The sequence below is a fragment of the Pseudorasbora parva genome, unplaced genomic scaffold, assembly GCF_024679245.1.
Source record: "Pseudorasbora parva isolate DD20220531a unplaced genomic scaffold, ASM2467924v1 scaffold_31, whole genome shotgun sequence".
Taxonomy (NCBI): domain Eukaryota; kingdom Metazoa; phylum Chordata; class Actinopteri; order Cypriniformes; family Gobionidae; genus Pseudorasbora; species Pseudorasbora parva.
Genome location: NW_027125103.1, coordinates 952,425 through 976,841, shown reverse-complemented (window position 1 = coordinate 976,841; position 24,417 = coordinate 952,425). Strand labels below are relative to the sequence as shown.

General features: G+C 42.6%; 2 protein-coding genes across 2 annotated transcripts; both read right to left on the bottom strand.

Moving 5' to 3' along the window:
- Nucleotides 1-1,060: 1,060 nt before the first annotated feature.
- On the bottom strand, nucleotides 1,061-7,101 carry LOC137065778 (uncharacterized). Its single transcript, XM_067437307.1, has 2 exons — nucleotides 6,095-7,101; nucleotides 1,061-2,543 (listed from the first exon to the last, which is right to left on the bottom strand). The coding sequence occupies exons 1-2, from the start codon at nucleotides 7,099-7,101 to the stop codon at nucleotides 1,061-1,063; spliced, it is 2,490 nt and encodes an 829-aa protein (XP_067293408.1).
- An 8,781-nt stretch (nucleotides 7,102-15,882) lies between these two features.
- Nucleotides 15,883-24,046, bottom strand: LOC137065802 (alpha-2-macroglobulin-like protein 1). Its single transcript, XM_067437325.1, is given in 33 exon segments — nucleotides 15,883-15,965; nucleotides 16,046-16,151; nucleotides 16,229-16,312; nucleotides 16,397-16,478; nucleotides 16,570-16,691; nucleotides 16,766-16,987; nucleotides 17,055-17,239; nucleotides 17,836-17,998; nucleotides 18,072-18,146; nucleotides 18,217-18,373; nucleotides 18,446-18,521; nucleotides 18,735-18,911; nucleotides 19,003-19,086; nucleotides 19,185-19,236; nucleotides 19,318-19,620; nucleotides 19,703-19,928; nucleotides 20,025-20,166; nucleotides 20,250-20,343; nucleotides 20,415-20,540; nucleotides 20,960-21,109; nucleotides 21,188-21,400; nucleotides 21,473-21,697; nucleotides 21,779-21,949; nucleotides 22,019-22,128; nucleotides 22,203-22,323; nucleotides 22,400-22,526; nucleotides 22,599-22,683; nucleotides 22,765-22,930; nucleotides 23,038-23,058; nucleotides 23,171-23,223; nucleotides 23,345-23,501; nucleotides 23,571-23,754; nucleotides 23,846-24,046. Coding segments are annotated over 33 exon segments (4,383 nt in total). The 5' UTR covers nucleotides 23,929-24,046; the 3' UTR covers nucleotides 15,883-15,924.
- Nucleotides 24,047-24,417: the final 371 nt, after the last annotated feature.

Sequence of the window (24,417 nt, the reverse complement as noted above, 5' to 3'; positions counted from 1 at the left end):
GAGCCGGTTCTGATATTAGTCAGAGGATTGCAGAGTGAATATTTTACCTTTAAGTGGTTGCGCCTGCTTACTCATCTTAAAGCATAATGGGAATAATAATCACAGGAACTGCAACTTGCTAATACAGTGATAGTCAGAAATCAGATTATCCCTAATGTTGTGCGCTATGCTCCAATTCATTGAGTCCTGCTGTTTGATCTACGCCGAGACAACGCCTGCGGAAATACCAGACTTGGAGACCGATTGATCGTACTAAAAGAAGCGGCCTTAGAATAATACAAGATTAATCAAAGTTAATGTTTATTTAGCCAGGCAAAATCATCAAAATATAGTCAAATTAAAAGACAATGATACACAACGGATCAGCATACAATGTTACTCAAGTATAAAATAATATAAACATAGTTTCAAAGAGTCATCATTTTACCTGGCATATAGAAACACACGGGGACAGTGTGGGAAGTTCTGGATACAGATGCTTCCTTGAGCGGTTTGCTCCTTTCCCTTAAATACTCCACCAGATCAAAGAACAATAAACATTTAGCACCCAAATATTTATGCAGATCTTGGTTCTTTTCTCAGACCCAAATGGTCCCACCTATCCTTGAGGCCTGACAGCAAATGTTTATCAAAAGATCTTTATGAGCATCTCCCCACACCAGAGGAACAAACCCGGTTGTCCTTCTTTTACGACCTGTTTTACTAGAGCTGGAATGTCACCAGTTCCCCTGATGTGAGGATGAAACCTGTTTACCAATCACACCAAAAGTATTTATATTGACCATACAGAAACAGCTTGTGGCAGTATCTGTGATATTTGCATGTGACCCAGAGGGTGAGAGGGTCATATCTCGGCAGGGGTGAGGAAATAGGATTGGGCCAGGTGCAGTCTTGTTTACTCTTGCATTCGGATAGTGAAGTTTTATTGTCTTTATTTCAGCTTTAATCCCTTTAGTTTGTTCTCAGGTGAAATCCATTCTTACAGTTCCGCACTTGGTCCCTTGGAGCAGAGACAGAGCAGTCTCCGAGGGGCCACCACCAGGGATTTCTTTTTTTTTTTTTACAGCTGCACTTTCCGTAGGGCTGGTATCTGTAATGGGCTGAGTGCAATGGCCATGTTGGTTGAAGTGCGCATTGCTCGAAGAAGACTTCTGAAGTAAAAGCACTGACAGAGTGTGAATAAAAAGATGAACACACTGGCCATGGCACATCCACGGAACATCCAGTCCCACCATGTGTACGCATACTGTGCTGAACGCGTAGAAGAACTGGACAGGATCTCGGCAGTCTTTTTCGCCAGATTTGCCTCCACTTGTGCTTGGTTGAGATGGTATTCGGTCTGCAGGATCATTTCTTGTACTAAGTCCATTGTGTTGACAAAATCTTGTGTGCTTTGTTCATAAAAAGTGTCCTCCCACCAGGGGGAAACATCCGCGTCCATTGGTACCCTTCCCAGGATGTTGATCTGACCCATTGAAAAGTCTTCTTTCACTTCTAAACAGAAAGTGTGGTTAGCAGGGCAGGTCAGACCTCCGTAGGTGAAGGAATTCATCTCACTGACGATGCACCACTGTGTGTGAGACACTTGAACAGCATCAGAATGTCCATGCAATGACTGGACGTTAACAAGCTTAGAGTCATTGGCAGAAAAAGGCTGTAAAGTGTTGCAGGTGCAAATAACGTAACTTGATGTTTCATGACAACAACTGCGAGTGGTAAACAAGGTTTCAATGCCCCTCAAAGTCATATACCCCGTAAGATAGTCCCATTTTATGATCTGATCCTTCACTACAACGCCAATAGAGCGTATGGTAGTGGAATTTAAGTAAACTTGATCTGGGTGAATTAAAGGGAAAGTGGCAAAGAACCCAATACAGCCAGTACATTCATTTCCAGTATACATCATTAACGTTGATAATAATTCAGAGTATTTAATATTTTTCATTTTCTCTGATGCAAGCCATCTATGCAGATCTAAGATTTCAATAAGATCATTTAGAACATGTCTAGGTGTTTTATAGAGACGAGGATCTAAAATCTCTTGTCTCGCTGCAGTAAACAAATCCTGTGCATACAACCTACAGGCTAAGTCATGCTCGATGGTACGGGTCTGATTGAAAATTGTCTGGCTGGTCGTCAGAAGCGCCTGCGCCTCAGATCTGACCGCTTTAATAATATTTTCATTACTATTAGTGATGTGTTGAAAACCAGTGGCCACCTGATTTGCCAACCATGTTGAAAATTGAGATTGACCTGTTATTTTGTAATTGTTGGATATAGCTCGTTTAGTGCGAACAGGTGGAATTTGGACTGCAAGTCTATTTTTGTAATCAGAAACTAAATCATCGATGCGTGACTGTAGCCATGTGTATGTTTTGTCATTAATATCACAGTGCTTTTCGTAGGCAGACAAAATATTAGAGATGTTATACGTCACATGTGTTATCACAAGATTGACATCATGAAGCAAAGTCTTATTCACATTTCCTCTGATCAGACCACCTGGAGGAGTGGGATGTAATTTTGGACACTGTGTGGGTTTCCTGTATCCACAGGTAGTCAAATTAAAGCAATGGTGTAAAGTCCATGAGCAATTGTGAGGGCTAGTAAAATTGTCCAGATTTGCCTCACATTTTCCCACACAGTATGTTCCTTCTTTCCGACTAGTCCAAACAAATGTTTTTACAATACTGCTCGGTGTCCGTTTTGTCAGATTGAACAAAAGTTCCGTAAACTTCAAATGTGTGTCGTTATGCGATGTTGTGTGAGTGCACCTATATGTTGCTGGTTCCAGATCCGTACTTGAATAACATTTTTTAGGATCTGTGCCATAATTATTCTTCTCATAAAATGTGTGCAGTTTACCAATTTCTGAATCTGGGAAAACTTTAAGTTGTTCCCAGGCCGTAATGTTATGGTGAATTTGATTATTGGTTTTTGGAGGGCTTCCGGAACGACAAATTTTCCATCTCGGAGTACTATGCCTTCAATTACATTCACCATCTGATCATGTTTCAAGTGTGGCACAAGTTCTCCCTCAGAGACCCACAGCTCTTGTTGATACTGTTTGAGGTCAATGGGTGTGACTTGGGCAGCACTTGCTACAGAAGCAGAGGATGTCTCTTTTTGCCACTGGTCGCCTTTGACTGCGGCCAGCTTAGCCAGTTGGTCAACAACATTATTGTTTTTCTCGTGCACATCTGGATTTTTGCTTATGTGTGCGCGTACTTTCACAATGGACATGGGGTTTTTTCGCGCTTGGACTGCTTTCCATATTGACGTTATGGTGTTGAAATGTTTTATAGGCGTTCCAGCAGAAGTGAGGAATTTTCTCAATTGCCATTGAGCCATAAAATCAGTTACAACCCCAAACGCATACCGACTATCTGTATACACGCAAAGTGGTTCAGGGTGTGCCTTAATCGCTTCTAGCAATGCAATGAGCTCGGCTTCCTGTGCGGATACGTTAGACGGTAATTTAAACAACAATTGTTGTCCAGCATCTGTGTCTGGAAGATTGGGGGCCCACACTGCACATCCAGCATAAAAATGACCATTCTGACAGAATCGTGAACCATCTATGTATACAGGTGCTTGGCCTGGTAATGGTTGGTCATGAACAAGGCTTTGTGCCTCTTTTACAGGCTGGCATGTGTGTGGATTTCCCTCAACATCCCCGAGCAGATGTGGCAAAATTCGTGTGTTTTTTATGGTAATGTCACGCGCTTGAATGTCGGCTAGCCATCTCGCTAATCTTTGGGAAGAAACTCCCTTGATTCGGCCCTGTAACAACATTCGTACAGGCGTGTGCATTGTGTGCACAACAACAGGTTGAAAACCGACAATGGGCTCTGTTGTTTTTAGCATCCAATGCACCGCTAGCACGTGTTGCGTACATGGGTCGAATCCTTGCTCGACCAGAGATTTTTTCCGACTGTAATACGCGATTGGACGCAGTTTTCCCCCATATTCCTGAGCTAAGACTCCGCTTAGTGTTATTTCATGCGTGTCTACTTGAATGTGGAAAACTTTTGATACATTGGGCAATCCAAGGGCAGGCGCGGCGCACAAACGCTGTTTTAAATCACTAAATGCTTGTTCATGCTCGTCAGTCCATTCAAGGACATCATTTGGTTTTGTTTTTCCTTTTAGAAGCGAATACAACGGCGCAGCGGTGTTTGCATAATCAGGGATGAAGTCTCGTAAATAGTTTGCTGTTCCCAATACTTTTTGTAACGAGTTTAAAGTATGTGGTCGAGGCAGTTCGGCGATGCATTTCTTTCTATCGTCTGTTAAGGCTCTGTGGCTTTTCGTCAGAGTGTACCCTAAATAGTGTACCTCTTTTAGTGCAATTTGGGCTTTTTCTTTGTTCATTTTAAAGCCTGCGTCACCTAACCTTTGTAACACCTCGTCAACCAGCTGCAAATGGTTCTCAATTTGTTTTCCTGTAGCTATCAAAATGTCATCCACATAGTGAACGACCTGGCCAGTCCCTAGTAAGGGACCGAGGACATCTGCCACAGCTCTGTGGAAAATGGCTGGGCTGTTGTGTAGGCCTTGTGGCATCCGCTCCCAGGTATACTGCATTTGATTTACAGTAAATGCCAATTTCCATTGGTCTTCTCGTTTAACTTTAAGAGACCAAAAACCATTTTTGATGTCAAGCACTGTGAACCATGAAGCATCGGTTGAAACTTGTGATAAGATGGTAGCTGGATTTGCCACTATTGGTGTCGCTTTAGGTAGAACTTTGTTAAGACGCTGATAATCTATGCACAGACGCCATTTTCCATTAGGTTTTGGCACTGGCAAGCACGGTGAATTCGTAGTGGAACTGCATCGTCGAACTATTCCTCTTGCCTCAAGCTGTTGTACTATCTCATGAACAGCGACCTCTGCCTCTGGCTTGATGCGGTATTGCTTTTGCGGGGGAGGGGGCTCTCCCTCGATGCATACCTCAAAGTCAACAAGGCCGCAATCGTGCTCATGATTAGCTCAAACATTGCTGTGTTTGCTGATGAGACGTTGAATTGGATCTGTACTGGACATGGACATAATGTTTGCATTGCCTTTAGGCAAACTTCCCTTTGTAGTTTTATATGTTCGTAGTTCAATTTGTTTTTCAAAACAATGAATCACAAATCCATGCTTTCTCATAATGTCCATTCCCAGCACAGTTCCTTCACTATTGTCTGGTAAATACCAGAATTGTTCTGTTAGCATAACCACGCCCAAATCAAGTTTAACTGGTTGTGTTTGCGTTGCGGTCATCAAAGTATCGCCTATGCCTTTAATTTGAATAGTTCTCGTGTTTAGGGGTAACGGAAGGTTTGTACAAGAGCAGGCGGCTCCAGAATCAATGAGAATGTTAACTAACCGGCCTCCGAGATTAGCTCTTATTTTGATTCTGTTACCGCTTGTGACAACGCTTCCCATAGCAATGGAGGCCACGCACCCCTATTGGGGCCTTTTATGTTTTTCTAGCAGGGCAGCGAGCTCTGTTTGGAATGCGTCATCTTGGGTCAATTTTCTTTCTTCAGATTGCTTTGCGCTGTTTTCTGAAGTGTTATTCTTTGCAATCAAATCCCCTAAACGCCTGAGTATTCCATTGTCGTCCTTAGAATGCGTTTCCTGATTTAGTTTGCGTTTTAATTGAAAACAGGTTTTGATAGTATGGTTGTTTTTCTTACAAAACTGGCATCGAGGTTGAAATTTAGGGTCAGGATTTTTAGCACCTCTTCCTTCGGTTAACCATTGTGTTGTTGCCACAGAACGGGTTTTGTTTTGTTTTAGCCTGGCCTCTATTTTGGAAGCCCAATCCACCAATGACCGGTAGGTATTCTCTGGCGGATCGGCTCCGTGAACTAATGCCTGCTGTATATGGGGACCGGCGTTATTTTTCAGGAGTTGTAATAAAACTTCCTGATCGCGTTGTGCATCCTCTAAACCTGAATGCTCTTTGTATGTCACCCATAAACGTTCGGCATAAATTTCAAACGGTTCTTTGTTAGTCTGTTTAATCTCTAAAATCCTATTCCACTCAGCGTGTGTTGGTCCCCTTAACTCTAATAAAGTTTCCTTTAATCTTTCATACACGTCGTCGTCATCTTCATCTTCCTGTTTGATTATGATTTCTCCATTTCTTAATTCGCGGGGAATTTTTGGTTTTAGCTCGTCTGGAATGGTAAGAAGGGCTACTTGCCAAACATCTCTGATCTCTAATTTGTACACCGATGCCTGTAGCATTAAGTTGTCCCAGTAGGGTTGGAAAGGACCTTTTCGTGGCATCATTCCCACAACTTCTTTGTGTTTCGTGGATTCTTCGCAAGTTAAAGGGCGGCTAATGGTAGTGACTTCATCATCTGCATTCGTCATTGTTTTAAGCACAGCAATTTTCACCGGTTTCCGGAGAACCAAGCCTGATTTAACTCGAGTTATTATGGGACTGCGTTGTTTTCGCTCATCGGATAGTTTTTGCTCTTTCGCGGGTCCTGGAGAAAGCTCACGCTCTCTCAGGTCCAGATGGCCTTGCAAACTGCTCGACAGAAGTGCAACATCATCTTCGTCACTATCGCTATTTTGCCCGTTAGCGTTACCCATTTTACTGCTTATCGCCGCGACTACCGCAGATACAGGAAATCCTGCTGATTCGCAGCAATCCTCAAGCGCGGATGTGTAATCTTTATCTAATTTAAGCTTCTTTTCAAGCTTTTTCATTTGTGATTCGATCGCGCTGCCCTGTCTTGCCCATGTTTGTTTATCATACACAAATGCTTCGACCTGCGCTCTTAGCTTCTTTAACTCGTCCGATCGTTGCATTTCTAGCTCTTTTATATGGGCTATTACACGTTCGTTTTCTGCAATAGTTTCCAAATCATTTCGACACAGCAGATAAACGATCGCGACCAGAATTTTCTTAAAAGGAGCCTTTTTTTCCAATTTACGGCCCTCAGTCTGGTACCAAGCTAGAATTTTATCATTGTTCCACTCAAAATCTACAGCTTTGTTGCGCAAGCTAAGGAGGAGATCTTTAATGTTCACTCCAAGCGTTTCCATTATCTCCTTATCTACACTCAAACTGCCGCTTCCCTGATAAGCCATGTTGTTTTCTAATAACCTTAAACACCACCGGATTTCTACGGTCTCCGGTCTATTGTGGGTATACCGACCCGTTCAACAAATGTGTCTATATTGGGTGCGTCTAGGCTTTCCCTCAACACTTTCTAAAAGGTAAACAAAAATGGACTTACCAGGACATTTGTAGACAGAAAAGTAGAACTTCAAACCTCATGCTCACTCGGGTGGATCTGAATTGTCGCGCCAAAAGACGTCACTCGCCTGAGACTGGGAGATCACGTAGGGCGGGGTCACCTCTTTGTAAACTCCACCTGTTTGGCCCAACGTAGGAATCCAACAGCTGGTCGAAGGAATACTGCGTGTTCGTCTTTTCAGGCGCTTCTATAAAGGACACTGTAATTTATTAAAGTGTGAAGATCCAATTTTAAATCTGACTCCATGTTTTAATTTAATCTGACTCTAATTGTATGTAGTTTCCTTGAGTTTGTTACGTTTATAATTACAGCTGATCGTATGATTAGTTGTGATTTAATTTAGATCTTTGATCTCTCTGAGTATCTCTACTTCTCACTATCTTCGTTCATCAAGGGACCCGATATCTCTTAGAGATATGTTTCGCGAAATACATTCTCAAACACAGACGAGCCGGTTCTGATATTAGTCAGAGGATTGCAGAGTGAATATTTTACCTTTAAGTGGTTGCGCCTGCTTACTCATCTTAAAGTGTAATGGGAATAATAATCACAGGAACTGCAACTTGCTAATACAGTGATAGTCAGTGTAACAACAATGACTATGAGTTTAATGTATCGGGGAATAATTAACTCAAAAGGGATTTAATATTCAATATTCATGAATTTATGAATATAATTTGCCAGTCATTCATTACGTATTAAAATTTTCCGATAGGGAAAATTGTTTAATTATATACAAGTAACCCTTTACGGAATTGCTTGAAATTATCCTACTAAGTTTGTCCTGCAAATTAGTTATAGACTTTTCAAATCAATTCTCAATAAGGGATTACTGCTTTACGAGCGCATAAGAAACATTAACTTTACTGATCAGGACAAGTTCAATATTTCAAATGGTCATACAGTTTACTTTACTAACATAGTAGCATAAGCAGTTAGGTAACGTTAGATCGGAAGTTTCATTGACTTTGTGTATGTGGCAGAATAACAGATTCAACTCATTAAATGTCTTTTGGAGGTTTAATAAACACAGACTAAAAATAACACTACAATTCACACAGAAAGTACATACTAAATATGCATCAAGAGAGTAGAAGTATAGATATTAATGAAAGAATACATAAAAGTGAATAATGAATAGACTGAAATTAGAGAGAGATAAAAGAGAGAGAGAGAGATGAGAGAGAGAGAGAGAGAGAGAGAGAGAGAGAGAGAGAGAGAGAGAGAGAGAGAGAGAGAGAGAGAAAGAGAGTGGGGGGATAAGAAACAGCTTTCCTTCAGTTCATCAAATACAACCTTCATGGAGTTAACTTGTCCCAACGGGAAAATAACACACCCTCTTTACAGCAGTTTGAGTTTGGAAGATAATACTTGCTCTAGTTGTGGCTTCTCACGTGTGTGCATGTTCCGATTTCAAATGCCCTGCGTGTCCGGTGGTTCTTTCCGAGGTCGAGAGGGAGCAGCTGGTTGCTTTTAGGAGATGCTCCGTGTCCTCCTTCTGAAGAATGCCCTTGGGGCTAGTAAGTTGATGACTCAGTAGGGAAGCGAGGAGAACCAGGGAAGAGGGGAAGAGAGGAAGAGCTGGGGCCTGCTTGGAGGGCCTGCATTGGTGGCATGGCTTAAGTGCCAGCCACCGTGGGTGTTGGCTCCCACAGGGAGAGAGTTGGAGAAGTAAGAGAACTAAGTCAGAGAGTTTCAGATTGTCTCCACTGGTCTTTTAAGGTCTAGAAGTAGTCCCACCCTCCAGGGTTAGACTTAACCAATGAGATTGTTGGGATTTCCAGGCGGGAAATTCCTCAGCAGATTTTATGGCCCTTTGTTCCAAGGCTCGAATCAGTGGGTCTCTGGCCATTCATATTTTAATTAATGCAACAAACACACACTGCATTTTCTGAATAAGTGATATACATGGAAGTGTAAGTCGTGAAGTGAGCATTAATTTGATAGGAGACATGACATATATGAGGTTATCTGAACTAGTACTTGGTTAAGACAAAGACAAAAAGATGTAAAATACCATTCATTACCGTTCATTTATAGATGGTTTGTCTATAATTTGAGGCAAAAGCTCTGTGTCTTAAACTCTTTGTGTCTGAAACTTCATGTGGCCAAATTCTTTTGGGCCATAAAACATCTTATCAGATGGTTTCCAGGGTAACGAAGAGTCTTTCTCTGTTGTGTTGGGGGAAGGTCTGCCAGTAAGCACACAGCTTTCACAACATATTTGTTAAATGTAACTGGCGATTGTGTGTTTGATTCGCCTGAGTCGCTACATCAGAAATCAGATTATCCCTAATGTTGTGCGCTATGCTCCAATTCATTGAGTCCTGCTGTTTGATCTACGCCGAGACAACGCCTGCGGAAATACCAGACTCCGATTGATCGTACTAAAAGAAGCGGCCTTAGAATAATACAAGATTAATCAAAGTTAATGTTTATTTAGCCAGGCAAAATCATCAAAATATAGTCAAATTAAAAGACAATGATACACAACGGATCAGCATACAATGTTACTCAAGTATAAAATAATATAAACATAGTTTCAAAGAGTCATCATTTTACCTGGCTTATAGAAACACACGGGAACAGTGTGGGAAGTTCTGGATACAGATGCTTCCTTGAGCGGTTTGCTCCTTTCCCTTAAATACTCCACCAGATCAAAGAACAATAAACATTTAGCACCCAAATATTTATGCAGATCTTGGTTCTTTTCTCAGACCCAAATGGTCCCACCTATCCTTGAGGCCTGACAGCAAATGTTTATCAAAAGATCTTTATGAGCATCTTCCCACACCAGAGGAACAAACCCGGTTGTCCTTCTTTTACGATCTGTTTTACTAGAGCTGGAATGTCACCAGTTCCCCTGATGTGAGGATGAAACCTGTTTACCAATCACACCAAAAGTATTTATATTGACCATACAGAAACAGCTTGTGGCAGTATCTGTGATATTTGCATGTGACCCAGAGGGTGAGAGGGTCATATCTCGGCAGGGGTGAGGAAATAGGATTGGGCCAGGTGCAGTCTTGTTTACTCTTGCATTCGGATAGTGAAGTTTTATTATCTTTATTTCAGCTTTAATCCCTTTTGTTTGTTCTCAGGTGAAATCCATTCTTACAACAGCATGATTTACTTGTTGAATTAGTGACACGTAGCCTACTAATTTAAATATGAATATGGCAACATTATTGTTTTAAAACCAGAGACCCCTCCCCTATCAGCCAATCACTGTGTGTTTAGTTAATAAGCGTGATAACATCATCCATAGCAATTAGGTCAATCCTGCCTTACTCTTAGTTTAAGACTTCTCTCTATTCCTTAATAAAAGTTGGCCTCAGCAGCTTTGGGAAGAGTTTATTTTTTAAGAGAAAAATCTTAAATAAGAACTTTTACTGCTATTTTGGAGAACTCTTAGTGGTAAGGTAAAATGTTTTGTAAATACGGCCCCTGATCTGTGGTGGGTTGCATGAAATTTGAACAGTTATTCGAGGAGTGCTTAGTGTCTTCGCAGTAGGGGCATTAAGGCTTTGAAACAGCTTTCATGGTTGGAGATGATGAAAGTGTTGTCTCAGTGTTGTGCAGATTGTTAGCACTCGTATGAGAAGACTTGTGCTCCATGCATTAGGCCATCTATGTTGACTGGTTACAAACCTTGAAGTGTCCTCCTGTGTTTGGATTTCATACTTCAACCATTCAGAAACTGGTAGAAAATTGATCTGAGATCATGCAGCAATTCCCCCAACAGTGTAGAGACATGGGTTCTACACTGCAATTTGTGGTGATGGTGCCCTTCTTTCCTAGTTGCCCCAGCATGCCAAAAAGAGAGCTAACTTTGGGCCACGCATAAGTTCTGCTGATCTTTGGGCCACGCATAACTTCTGCTGATATTTGGGTCACGCATAATTTCTGTTGATCTTTGGGCCACGCATAACTTCTGCTGATCTTTGGGCCACGCATAACTTCTGCTGATATTTGGGTCAGGCACAAGTTCTGCTGATCTTTGGGCCACGCATAACTTCTGCTGATCTTTGGGCCACGCATAACTTCTGCTGATCTTTGGGCCACGCATAACTTGTGCTGATATTTGGGTCAGGCATAAGTTCTGCTGATCTTTGGGCCACGCATAACTTCTGCTGATATTTGGGTCACGCATAAGTTCTGCTGATCTTTGGGCCACGCATAACTTCTGCTGATATTTGGGTCACGCATAAGTTCTGCTTTTTCATTGTAAGGCAAGCTGGTGTGGCTGATCATAATGCGGGTCCAGTGCAGCCATCGTTGAAAGGGTATTGAGAATGGCTATATGAATCCGTAATGAGTAACTCTTCGAGTTTGAGATGGCCGGTGAGGATCTGGGCCCGTATTCTTAAAGCTTCTAAGAATACTCTCAGAAAGCTCCTGGTTGGTTGTCCAAGAAGGAAAAGGAGCGCTTTTAAGTATAGAGTCTACATAAACCTTCACTTTGAAATTACAGGCGTCATTTGACCTGTTTTACCGTACACTCTGTTTACAAAATTAGCCCCTGATTTACTCAGCTTCAAGTCATCCTAGGTGTATATGACATTCTTCTTTCAGAAGAACACAATTGGAGTTATATCAAAAAATGTCTTGGCTCTTCCAAACTTTAAAATGTTAGTGAATGGCTGTCTTTGTCTGTTTTTGAAGCCCATAAAACTGCATCTATCCATCATAAAATAAATCCATACGGCTGCGGGGAAGCGAATCGATGCATTTGTGTAAGACAAATTTCCATATTTAACATGGAGGACATCAGGTTTATTCTTATTTATTGGGAAAATAAAAATTCCCCCCTTACAAGTTGTAACCTCCTCACTTCTCTATGGGACGTTTCCAAACTCCCTTTAAACCGCAGTAGTTAACCCTTTAGGCGTTAAACGTTTGATTTTTGACATCTTAATCTTAAAAGTGATAAAAGATAGAGACTTTCTGTAAATTAGAGAAATATTAAGGATGATTAGATTTTCCCATCTAATTTGCATATTATGACGTCATACGGTGGTGTCCAGCTTGTATTATGGAATTTTCATAAAAAAGTCACATGTTTAAATGATAAAATGCAGCACTTCTTTCCCCCGCAAAATGTCCCTCACCTTCTGTATTGCACAGTACTGAATGTTCAGGTAAATAGTAAACAAACTGTGTAAATCTTTACTAATAAATGGTAGAAGCAAACCGTTTGAATGAATGTAGCGGTTGGCCTTTTGCTGTAGAGATGTTCCATTCACTACATACAGTAGGCACTCTGAGTCCATGTATGGGGCACATATATATTATATATTATGCATAATAGCCCCTCTGCCCCGTGTCACACCGCATCCGCTCCTGCTACGAGTGTGCACAGCTCGGACGGACTAACAGTTACTGTCATGGTCATTGCGACTCCCCACCCTGTCTCCACGTTGCCCCCTAACTGTCCTATGAATACTTTGACCTCGTCTAACATACCCAGTGTCATTAGACAAAGTCTCCAACACAATACTATCGCTGCGATTGCGGAGAGGCACATGGTCAGACAACGCTTCATGGCTAGCGCGGTAAAAATTTCCCACGGCCGCCTCGTTCCCCACAACACTAACACGCCTGCTAACTTTGCGATCAACACTCCGACCCCGGGAAACATTGTTCCCACCGCTGACATTGGGCAAAGGATTCACCATTTGTGTTTGTTGTAGGGCTATACTTTCACTTTCAGAATCACCGTCATCTTCTGAAGGCAAATATTCCCCTTTAGAATCAGGGTCCGCGAATAGAAAACCCAACACTTCATTGCGGGAAAGCTTTATTGATGCCATTAGAAAATAATAATCTAATGCAAACACTCGCTGACGTTGACAATATTGCTCTCACTCGAACACTAGCTCCACTTTTGTTCGCACCATAGGTTCGCACTGATTCAATGCGCTCTTGCTCGAAGATGTTCTCTCAAAAATTCTCCAGTTTTATTCAGTGCCGCATCTGAGGGTTAAGCCTCTCCTAAAAAAAGAGAAATCTGGATAACTCCATATTGAGCAACTACAGAGCAATCTCGAATCTCCCCTTCATAGGCAAGATCATTGAAAAAGTTGTTTTCAGTCAGCTGAACAAATCCTTAAGCTCGACAATTTTCAATCTGGTTTTATCCGCATCACAGCACAGAGACAGTGCTCATAAAGATTATAAATGATATTCGGTTAAATACTGATACAGGCAAAACATCAATTCTGGTACTACTCGACCTCCGTGCTGCATTCGACACTGTTGACCACAACATACTTCCTGGGATGGTCCTCAAATGGTTCAGGTCATACTTAGAAGGGAGAGGTTATTATGTGAGTACAGGCGACCATAAGTCTGAGTGGACATCCATGACATGCGGAGTCCCACAAGGGTCAATTCCTGCACCACTCCTATTCAACCTGCATATGCTGCCACTGAGCAAAATAATACAAAATAAACAAAATTGCATACCAAAGCTATGCTGACGACACCCAGTAGTCATGAGTTTCAGTAGTTATGTCAAAGCAATAAGTAAATCAGCATAGTATCATCTGAAAAATATTGCAAGAATTGGATGCTTTGTTTCCAGGCAAGACTTAGAGAAACTGGTTCATGCTTTCATCACCAGCAGGGTGGACTATTGTAATGGCCTTTTCAAAAAGACCATTAGACAACTGCAGCTCATAAAGAATGGTGCTGCCACGATTCTGAGCAGAACCAAAAAAAAAAAAAAAAAACATATCACACCAGTCCTCAGGTCTTTACACTGGCTTCCAGTTTCATCTAGGACTGATTTTAAAGTGCTATTACTTGTTTCTAAATCACCCAATGACCTGGGACCTCAATACATTGCTGATATGCTGATTAAATACAAACCCAACAGATCACTCGTCCATCGGGATCAAGTCAGTTACCAAGAGAAATACCAAGAGTTCCCTTAAAGCAAGCAGAGTCTACTTTTAGCTATTATGGGAGCCGCAGTTGGAACCAGCTTCCACCAGTAGCCACATTGAAATCCAGACTCAAAACACTGAGTGAGCACTGTGCCACTGTACGTCCGACTGATTGCACCTTATTTTATCTCTGCATCATATTTTGTATTCTTTTTTATAACTGTTTTGGTTCACCTTTGTTCTTATCTTTGGATAATTTTATCTATATATCATATTATTTTCTGTATATTTCAATTTTGTATACATCTGTTGATTATTATTTTTGGTTAGGGCTGTCTGACTAGAAGAGATTGGAAAAGGAGAGCAGTGTGCTTTGCTTCATTCTGCTTGTGGTAGCAGACAGCGTAAAGAAGCGGACTCTAAAGGAAAGGGGAGGCCCTGCAGGGCAAATGTAACGTCCCCTACAGGAGCTCACTTGTAAGGTCCAGGAGACATTGCGAACCTGCTCCATCTCAGACCAGGGTACCCGAATTTAAAATGAGGCAGATTGGGATCTATGTATCACTTTTTTTTTTTTTTTACACAACTGTTTTAATTATAAAAGGTGAAACGTATATTATATAGACTCATTACATGCAAAGTGAGACATTTCAAGCCTTTTATTTGCTATCATTTTGATGAGCATGGCTTATAGCTTATTTTTTAATATAGCTTTATTTTTTATTTTTTAGTTATGAAAACCAGGATGCTTCAATAGCAGCCTTCAGCTCGCCTGCATTGTTCGGTCTCATGACTCATCTTTCTCCTGCTGGCCAATCAAGCACAGTAGATCATTGAAAAAGTTGGTACTTTTGGCAGTGTGGAAGCGCTCTAAAATGTCCTGGTAGATGGCTGCCCCACACATTTGAATGGCCTTTTCCTGACAATCCTCTTCAGACTTTGGTCATCCCTGCTGCTTGTGCACCCTTTTCTTCCACTTAACTTTCTATTATTAATGTGCTTTGATACAGCACTTTGAGAACATCCTAAAAAAAATTCCATAATACTTCAGTTGCCATTCCCTTTTGAGTCTTTCCTGCCTTGTGGTGTGTGTGAATGATGGTTTTATGCACAACTGTCAGGTCAGCAGTCTACCCCATGATTGTGGCTCATACTGAACCAGACTGAGAGACCATTCAAAGGCTCAGGAACCCTTTGCAGGTGAGCCTACGATACAGAACCTTGTCACAATATTCTGAGAGTTTGAATTTGGGCTGTTTGTAAGCGGTAACAAAGGCTTGAAATCTCTCACTTTGCATGTAATGAGTTGATACAATATATTTGTTTTTAAATGACCTTTTGCACAAGAGTCAAATTTCACCTGTATATTGTAAAAAGCACTATATAAATCAAGGTGACTTGCACCCTCCTGTCATACTTTGACAGATTAGGGGGTGTCGGATTGCATGGTGACATGGGTTCAGGATACAGTTTGGGCAGGGCAAAGCCAGTGAGGTTATAATCAGGTGGGAAGGCCAGTCTTCCTTCTGAAACACCCTCATCTCAAGGACCGTGAAGACATTCAGAGTTGTTGTTCTGGCATTTCTCACCCCTGAAGAGTTTGCTTCTAACTTTGGTTAAGACTAGTAACGATATGCTTGATGTTCAGTTTAGGAAACCACTTCTATAACAAAACAGTGACCTGCAACACTCGTCATGTTAAACAAAAGGCAAACAAGTGATTGCATAAAATCATTTATTTTGAGTCACGTCCTATTGCAGTGTCATGGACAAGGAGATGTGTAGGGGGTCTCAAACGAATCACCTGAAAGAGGAACATGAAGTGAGCTGGATCAAGTTCAGTGAATTCAGCCAGAGCAAAGCTCGATTAGGATGAAAGCATACTTGTCTGATAGTAGTCATAAATGTTGATGACCGCTGGCTTGAGATTTTTCACTGCAAGAACCTGTTTCAGCTGAAGAGTGTAAGTCTTGGGGACACCTTTGGGAACCTGCGAGACAGAAAGGATGAACAGCAGCACAAACAGCATTTGACAATGTGGCAGCTAGTGATTATACCCAGTCTCACCTCTTTCAGATAAATTAGGACATGATCCTCTTCAGAATCAACCCGCACCACTAGCGGAGCAAACGACGCCGGTGGAGATCCAAGCTGAGGGGAAGAGACCAATGTTTAGAGACACGATTACATCTGAAAGAGCCTCAAGCATCTCAGGATTTGCCAAGTCTTGCATACCAGTGATGTATCAGCCGTGAAGCCCGACAGGAGTTTAATGTCCACTAGAACCATGTTAGTAGATGATTTTGCTCCATTGTATCTGAAAACGAATAAAGTTTAGTCAACAGGATCAAGCGGTTCCTCTTGTCAGAGACATAAACTGGTTTCAGGATGAAGTCAAAGCCTCTTACTTCACCGTGAAGTTCAACAGGAGATTGGCCCCAAGCGGTCGGCAGTCTCCGGTCACCTTTGCGTCAACGCTCAGTGTTTTGGTATCTTTAATGGGTGTTGGGATGTTGTAGAAACATGCAACCTAGAATACAAAGAAAGCACAGTAGGCTTTTGATGCGTGCAACAGAAAGCGTAAAAGGAGCTGAAGATACAGACCTGCACAGACACACAAGTGGATCCTGAAGCTTTAACAGTATATTTGCCAGGAACGTTCTTCAGCAGCTTCTCCTGATACAGTAGCCTGTTGTCCCGATTCACAGTGAAGCTATAAGAGTCTCCTCCTACCACTGAGGACTGTACGGCAACGGTGCTTGAGCCGTCCAAGCTGAAGACTTGAGCAGCGTACACAGACAGAGCATGAAGAGCCACCACCGTGTCCTGAAAACGAGCACCAGATTAAAAACTCCACTCAATGATTGTGCTCATATTTGGTAGTCAGAGGCACCTGGGTGGAGGAGAAGCCTCCATAGGGATTCTGCTGGGTCACCAGCCAGTTGACAATGCGGTTAGCATAGCCCAGATTAGCCGTCGTGAGAGGCTGAACTGTGAGAACCGCTAGCAGCACATAAGCGCTGATCTCCACCGCCAGAGTATCACCAGATGTCGTCTGAGACCAGTGGAGCTTAGCACCTGAAGAGATGGCGGGGAGAAAGTCAACGGCAAAGAACCTCAAATATAAACCCATTCAAGGAGAAAAACGACAGCGTCAGTTTTAAGGTGAATCAGTTCTGATATTGGTGTAGGGCCGCAACGCGCCCTGAACGCCAACCGTTTGAACAATAGTGCAAGATTTTATTCCATTTTTTGAGTGTTCAAATGTGGTTTGTGATCAAATGGCCAACGAAAAGGGAGCTTGCTCCATTCTTCAGTGTCATGATCCTTCATACATTTTATGATACTGATTTGCTACTCAACTTAATGAAGTGTGGAAACTGCCATAGCCAATGTACAAGTATTAAATGCAAAATGCACTGAGCAATGATACATTTGTATAGCAAATTGAGTGAGCGATGTTCACATTGAAAGTGTCGTTTGCAGCTTAAACCTTGTGCAACCAAAGTACAGAATACACTTAAACTTCATAAAGGCTTTGTGCATGTCAACCTATTGCTCGGTGTTTATACAAAACTCCTACCTTTACAAAAGTCCTTTCTACTAAGAAAGTTGACATTCGAGGCAATGCTTAAGACTATACACACACCACTCAAGATCCTGGTGAATTTCACCTTCAGAAATGGCAAGGTTGTTCAAGGCAGTTAAAAGCTGTGATCGAGTGGTGGTCTCTCCAGCTAGACTGAAGGTGTAGGCCAGCAGAGCCGTGGCATAAGTGTTTCCCAGGTTCCCAACAACAGGCCTCAAGCAGGACAGAGCGTTGGTAATGATGGGATCCTGAAAGCGAAGCAGATCTCAGACAACAGCCAGAACCGCAAGGAGCTCATACAACTACTGAAAGGGTTTTTACTGTGACAGGGACGCCTATTTCAAGAAGAGATGCGACGATGTAGGCGGTCATGGTGACGTTGTCACCAACTCCACCCTAAAATACACAAAAAAAAGCCTCAGACAGAGCTTATGGTTTACGGTCCATTTGATAACCATTGATGTACCTTCATGTCATTGTGGTACAACGTTCCCTGTTGCACGAAACAGCCATTAGAACCCTGCTGACTTATTAGCCAGTCCTTTGCACTCTGAAGGACATTCGGATCGATGAAAACAAATTGCGTTGCCAAACCAAAACACCTCATGACAAAGGCGGTCAACCTGGCCATGGAGGAAGCGTGTTAAACTGCTGGTGACGCAAGTTACATAAAACCACAATAGCATGAAACTCACCATGTATTGGATGCATCATAGCCAAAAGTACTGTACGAGCCATCACTGTGCCTGTAGTTCAGTTGTCCTTGGTATCCTGTTCAGGTCAAAAACCACATGAAAATTAGTCAGGAAGGGTCTCAAGCAATGATTGACAACCGGGGGGGGGGGGGGGGGGGGGATGGGGCGCCACCTATCCATCCCCTCAAACTATCAAGTTTTGGAAAGCCTTTATGTCAGGGAAATAGAAGCCCTGCAAAGAGTTTTCCATGATGAATTTAAATTCTTTAATGGATCTGTTCAGCCATACCGATTTGAAGGTAGCCCGTGGCGGTCTCTCGAATGGCTGCGGTGAGTTGCCCCGTGACCTTCAGGTACAGCAGGATGTAAATATTGGGAGCAAGAATGATCATATTCTGTTCTCCACAGCCAGATGGCATCTGTATTAACCCATCTAGATTCTTCAGCGCACGACCCATTATATCCCCTACAAAAAGGACAGACATAAAACCCACATCAAAATCTAATTGATTCTGCAAATCACCACCTGTCAGTTTCTACTACTAGAAATGCTTTACCAAGGACTGAAACTGAGCATCTAGCTGATCCCGGAATCACGTTTGTTGGAAGAGTCAGAGTCACATCTTCAGAAAGAACGTTTCCTGCGGACCAAACAAAATGGATCAGCATTAGGCGCTAGGCTAATGTTTTTGGCCGTGCAGGGAGAAATGTATTGGGGAATCATTGAGTGCAAACAAACCCTTTGGACACAGTAACCAACTCTGGGTGTTTGTCCTTTCAACGCCTTCAGGCTTTAAAAAAGGCAATAAAAGCACGTCAGTATAACAGAATGAGCTCCATGATCAAACTCCAGAAGGCTGGTTAACACTTACCAGGACAAGTAGACTTCGAGTAACTACGTCAATGCGGCCTCTCGTCGGCACGGTCACGGCCTCAGTGCCACATCGAGTCCGGGATGGCTCAGCTGAAGCATTGACCGTCACGTTGACAGTTCCTGTGGTGACAGACAGGAAGTGAGCAACGCCACATTCACTTCAAATTCAGAAACAGTCCAAAACAGAAGCTGAGAGAGCCCATTTGAAGGTCTTCCTCCCATTGCCACAAAGACAGGATGTGTACGGATCAGGATATTCTTTAAGAGTAAAGTTTGTGGATGAAGCTGGAGTCACTTTAACCTGCCAATGAAACGGCACATGGAGCAAAGTCGGGACCTTCTATACAGAGCCATTATATAAAGGAAAATAAACCATGACAGACCAGGATGCACTTGGACAGATAGCTGAAGACAGTGGCCTTCAGATCAAAAGACTCCCCACGGACGATGGAGTATGGCAGGGAGAGCTCCAGGAAGAAGGGCTGGAAGACCGTCAGCAGAGCAGGAGGAGCCAGGCCGAAACCTTTGGAGGACAGGCAGAATGCCTCAGTCTCCCATGTGGTGATGGTGTCAGGAACAGTGATGGGAATTTGTGTGGATCCAGTGGCTCTGAAGGATAGCAGAAAAAGAGTGAAATAATGGGAATGAGAAGTAAATATTGTGGGCAGCTAGCTTTAGAGATGGAACAAAAGAATTCACACCAACCCCACTTGAGCAAGCTGCCAGATCCACGTTTCTGGAAAGTAAGTTCTAACGGTCACGTCAAAAGAGGATGTGTCACCCTCACTTTCTTCTAATGGAAGAGCAGCAGCCAATACCATAGGTTCAGGGAACCGGCGAAAAAACACTGCAGGACAATTGTGTTTATAGCAACTGAATCTGCAAGTCATGTAGCAATTTCCAGAGCAAGAGTCAAAGTAACAGACATACCATTAGGGAAGTTGCGATAATATTCCAGGCCTCTGTACGTCAGACACTGAGGTGCTCTGATAGGCAAATTTGTTGCAACCTTCATCCCTGCATTCTTCCAAATGAACAAACAAACATAAGATTTTTGAAAAATGAAGGAGGATTCAGTAATGATAAACTTTCTACCTTGAAGGTTTCGTAGGCTTGTTCTGTAGGAACAGCTCGACGGGCTCGAACATTCAGACACTCCTGTTCATCCTCAACTTCATATGGATAATCTGATTGCAATCGCACTGGGAGCAAGTTGAACACCTGAGAACAGGGGGTGGGGGGATAAAGCACATGGATCATTTAACCACATTAATCTAGTAAACATTAGTTAAGCCGAGTTAAATGGGAGCATGTCTATGAGTAGACAACAGATTTAAAGGGTATGTCATCAAATGAAAGTTAAGCATCCTGCCATTATAAAAGTAAACCACATGGCTCCAGGGGGTTAATGAAGTCCATCTGAAGCAAATTGATGGTTTTTGTAGGAAATCCATTTAACTTTAAAAAGTAGAGCAGAGCTTCCAGCAGACCACCTTCAGTCACATTTGATAGGTCTACATTCATTAATTCGGCAGATGCTTTGAACCAGCGACTTGTTGCACTAAACACAACTTTAATGAACTGATAAAATATTACAGCCTAAAAGAAAAAGGATCCTTTAAGTTTGTTAAAAATGATACCATTTCAGCACTCAGACGTCTTCCTGGCTCCAAGATCCGGACGCTCTGATCTACAGCACTAAGGCCACACAGAGATCCTGCTTGAGCAGAGACAGTCAGAACATTTCCCTCAGCAGGAACAGCCGTAGCAGGAGAAAACTGTAGAGACACCTGAAACAAGGACCAACACGCTGTAGGGCATGTCACCATTCCCCGCATAAGCCAAACAGATGCTAGTGCACATCATACCTGGTTTTGGAAACACATTTCAGTATCAAACGACACACTAGCTGCAGCTACATCACCACTGGGCAGAACGCCGTAGACCAGAATCTGCACTGCTGGAGCCATAGCGACACTGACAGACAGTTGGAATGACACCGAGCCGCTCGTGACGGTATCAGAAGCCCTCGCTTTGACCGTCTGAAATCCATGGAGGACGATCACTCCCCTGGACAAGACCTGACAGAAGACACACAGGTGGATACAAGGCGCTGAACAAACAGACCAGCACAAATTAAAATGTCCACTCACCATATAGATTATGTCAGCGATGTAGTCGCCAGTCTCTCCAACAAAAGAATACTTCACGGTCACTGGAAACACAGCCCCACATTTGAGCGGCTGCTCGAGTTTCACTATAGTCAGTTCACTAAGTGATGGGCTGTCAGAAGTAGGTCCGGAAAGTTGAACAACCCTTGAATCTGTAGTGAAGTATGGTGATTTGTAATTATAAACAACCTCTGGAGTCGCACTTGCCTGGGGAACAATGAACGGAATCAGTTTCTTGCAAGAGAGAGATACATCTTCATGTCACAAAATATAAAGAGCAAATCGTACCACCAGATTGAGATCAGCTTTTGGAAGATCAGCAGTCTTGAGGGAGAACATGACCAGCCCATTCTGGTTTGTGGTCAGATTCAGCAGCCGTTTGTTTGGCCAGCTGTTACCATCCAGGAAATACACTGCTTTGTTCGCAATTGGAGTCCCATTGAAACGAGACACCGATATCTGTTGGGAACGATCAAGGTTAGGAACCAATTTAAAGGCTTCTGCGACCAGGGATAAACTTTTACTTGCCTTTCCATTAATCACTGATCCGGGTTCAAAATAATCCGGGAGGTCCACAAACGTGACCTTGCCGACTTCAAATGTAATGGACACCGTTGCAGACTTTGACATCACAACATCTGGACAGGGAACAAATAAATCAAGCCATCCAATTCAAGCATGTGCTGTTGGTTCAGCTCAGCCAATAGCTCACCTGTTCCCTCCTCAGTGACGTTCACATTTACAAGAAAGAGATCTTGCATATAATTTTCAAACTTGGTGTTGAAAAATACTGATGTGTCGACAGTAAGAGAGGCACAGCCCGTAGCATTCATCTGGTAGCAGGAGAGAGATTCATATTAAAGGCAAGCACAAGCAGACAAACCCTCAGCACTAAGGCAGCAGTCACACCTTTGCGGTTTTATTCAGACACCGACGTGTCAAATCCGGAGCCACATCATTTGGAACAGCATATGGAAAGGGATCACGGCACACTTCCAGCAATGCTTGACCAGGAACAGGTTGGCCATATGTGTATCTGGGAAACCGCACAAGGAGCAGGATCAAGAACTGACCAACCACAAAACAAGAGAACATAAGCCTCACTCACTTGGCACAAGCCTGAACGGTCAGTCCCACATCTCCAACACTGTACATCTGTGGTACGTTTAGGGTCACATCAAATTTGGGCAAAACTAAATCAGAAAAGAGATGCTTTAGATCACAACCGCAGATATATCATCGAACTGCTGTACATTATAGGAACAACGACTTACCATATTTTTTCACCTCAAAAACTTGGGACCTCAGTCGGTCACCAGTAAAAGCCTTTAGTGTATACATCCCTGTCTGAGCCTCTGGGTTTAACTCATGAGAGAGTTGCAAGATCGACCCCGTTGAGGAAACATTTGTCCACTGAGCAATCCGGTTATTATTATTGTCCTATTAAAACAATTAACAGCTCAGAGGGAAAAACTACCAACGGATGACAAACAACAACAACAACGCTTCAGCTCCATTCAAAGACTTGCACTGGAGCAAATCCTCACCTCCACCACCACCAGATTGTACTGCAAGACACAAAGACAGGAATATTAGGCATTTAAAAGCACAAGCATTGATGCAGCAAAGTCATTAGTGAAACGTGCACAACTGAAACCAAAGTCCATGGTCAGGCCTTACCATCTGATCAAAAGGTACAAATTTGGGATCCATGGTGACAACTCTGAAATTCACTGCAAAAACAGCAATAAACACTCAAATGATTTGCAGCATGCATTTGAAGATGATCAGAACCTGTACCGTAAGGGACTGTCTGCAGCCCTTATATTTAACCAAGGGTCACGAACTACTCACCCGTTTGTCCTGGATTGTAGATGGGTTTGTCTGTTTGGATGAAGGTCAAATTCAGGTAGCGTCTGAACATGACCTTCCTCTCTTCGGCCGCTCTGAAGGTCCTCCCTTGAACATCCACCTTCAGCTTCTGCACAGATTCTCCATCTACTCGAGGAGCCTGTAGAGAAACTCAGTTGATATACAACAAACCAGACTAGAAAAAGCCACATGTCTCATGATAACAGACCTGGAAATTAAAGCAGCGGTGAAACGGCAAAGAAGAAACCTGCTGCACAAGTTGAGTCGTCCTGTTCTTGTCATCAAGCAGAGAAACCGTCATCTTGAGACTCTCTTGGGCTTTCAGAAGTGTTACACATAATTTGGCATCAGAGCCTGACTCAATCACTGCAGGAAACGTCACCATGAAGAACCTGTGGAAAAATAAGTTACAATTAAGCATTTGTACAAGGTTTTTGTTTTTTTTACAAACCTCTTCACTGCAAACATTTAAATGATACTTACGGCCCTGATGTCTGTCCGGCAACAGCAAAAATGAAGAGAGCTAAAATGAGCCCTTTCCAAACACAACTCTCCCTCACAGCCATTAAGAGCAATCATCCAACACCAAACGATTATCAATCGGCTCTTTCAGAAACCTCGCAGAACTTCTGTTAAGATCTACTGCTGTTGTTTACTGCTCAATAGCTTCTCTCAATCATCTCCGCTGACAATGGCAGTGATATTTAAACACTTTTAATCATCAGCACACTTTATCATCAGGCAATAGAAACATATTGAGGGAGGCGAAAATGAATTGCAGGTGGTGGTTAATCAGTTAAGTCAACGAGATTCATTCCTCGAGTGATTAAAGACCCCCTGGGGTGAAAATCAAGTTTCTAATGTTATCTATGTCTATCGTGCGCTTCAAGATCAACCATGTGCAAATTTGGTATTTTCTTCTTCAAACTGCAGTGTAATAAAAGTCAATCAGTGTGGTTTAAAACCACTTTTAAGGGATTTTCCCAATATTTATTGGAGCTGCTGTCCTGAGACTGCTGTGACATATGTTTCTGCGGTTGGTTAGTATAGACCTT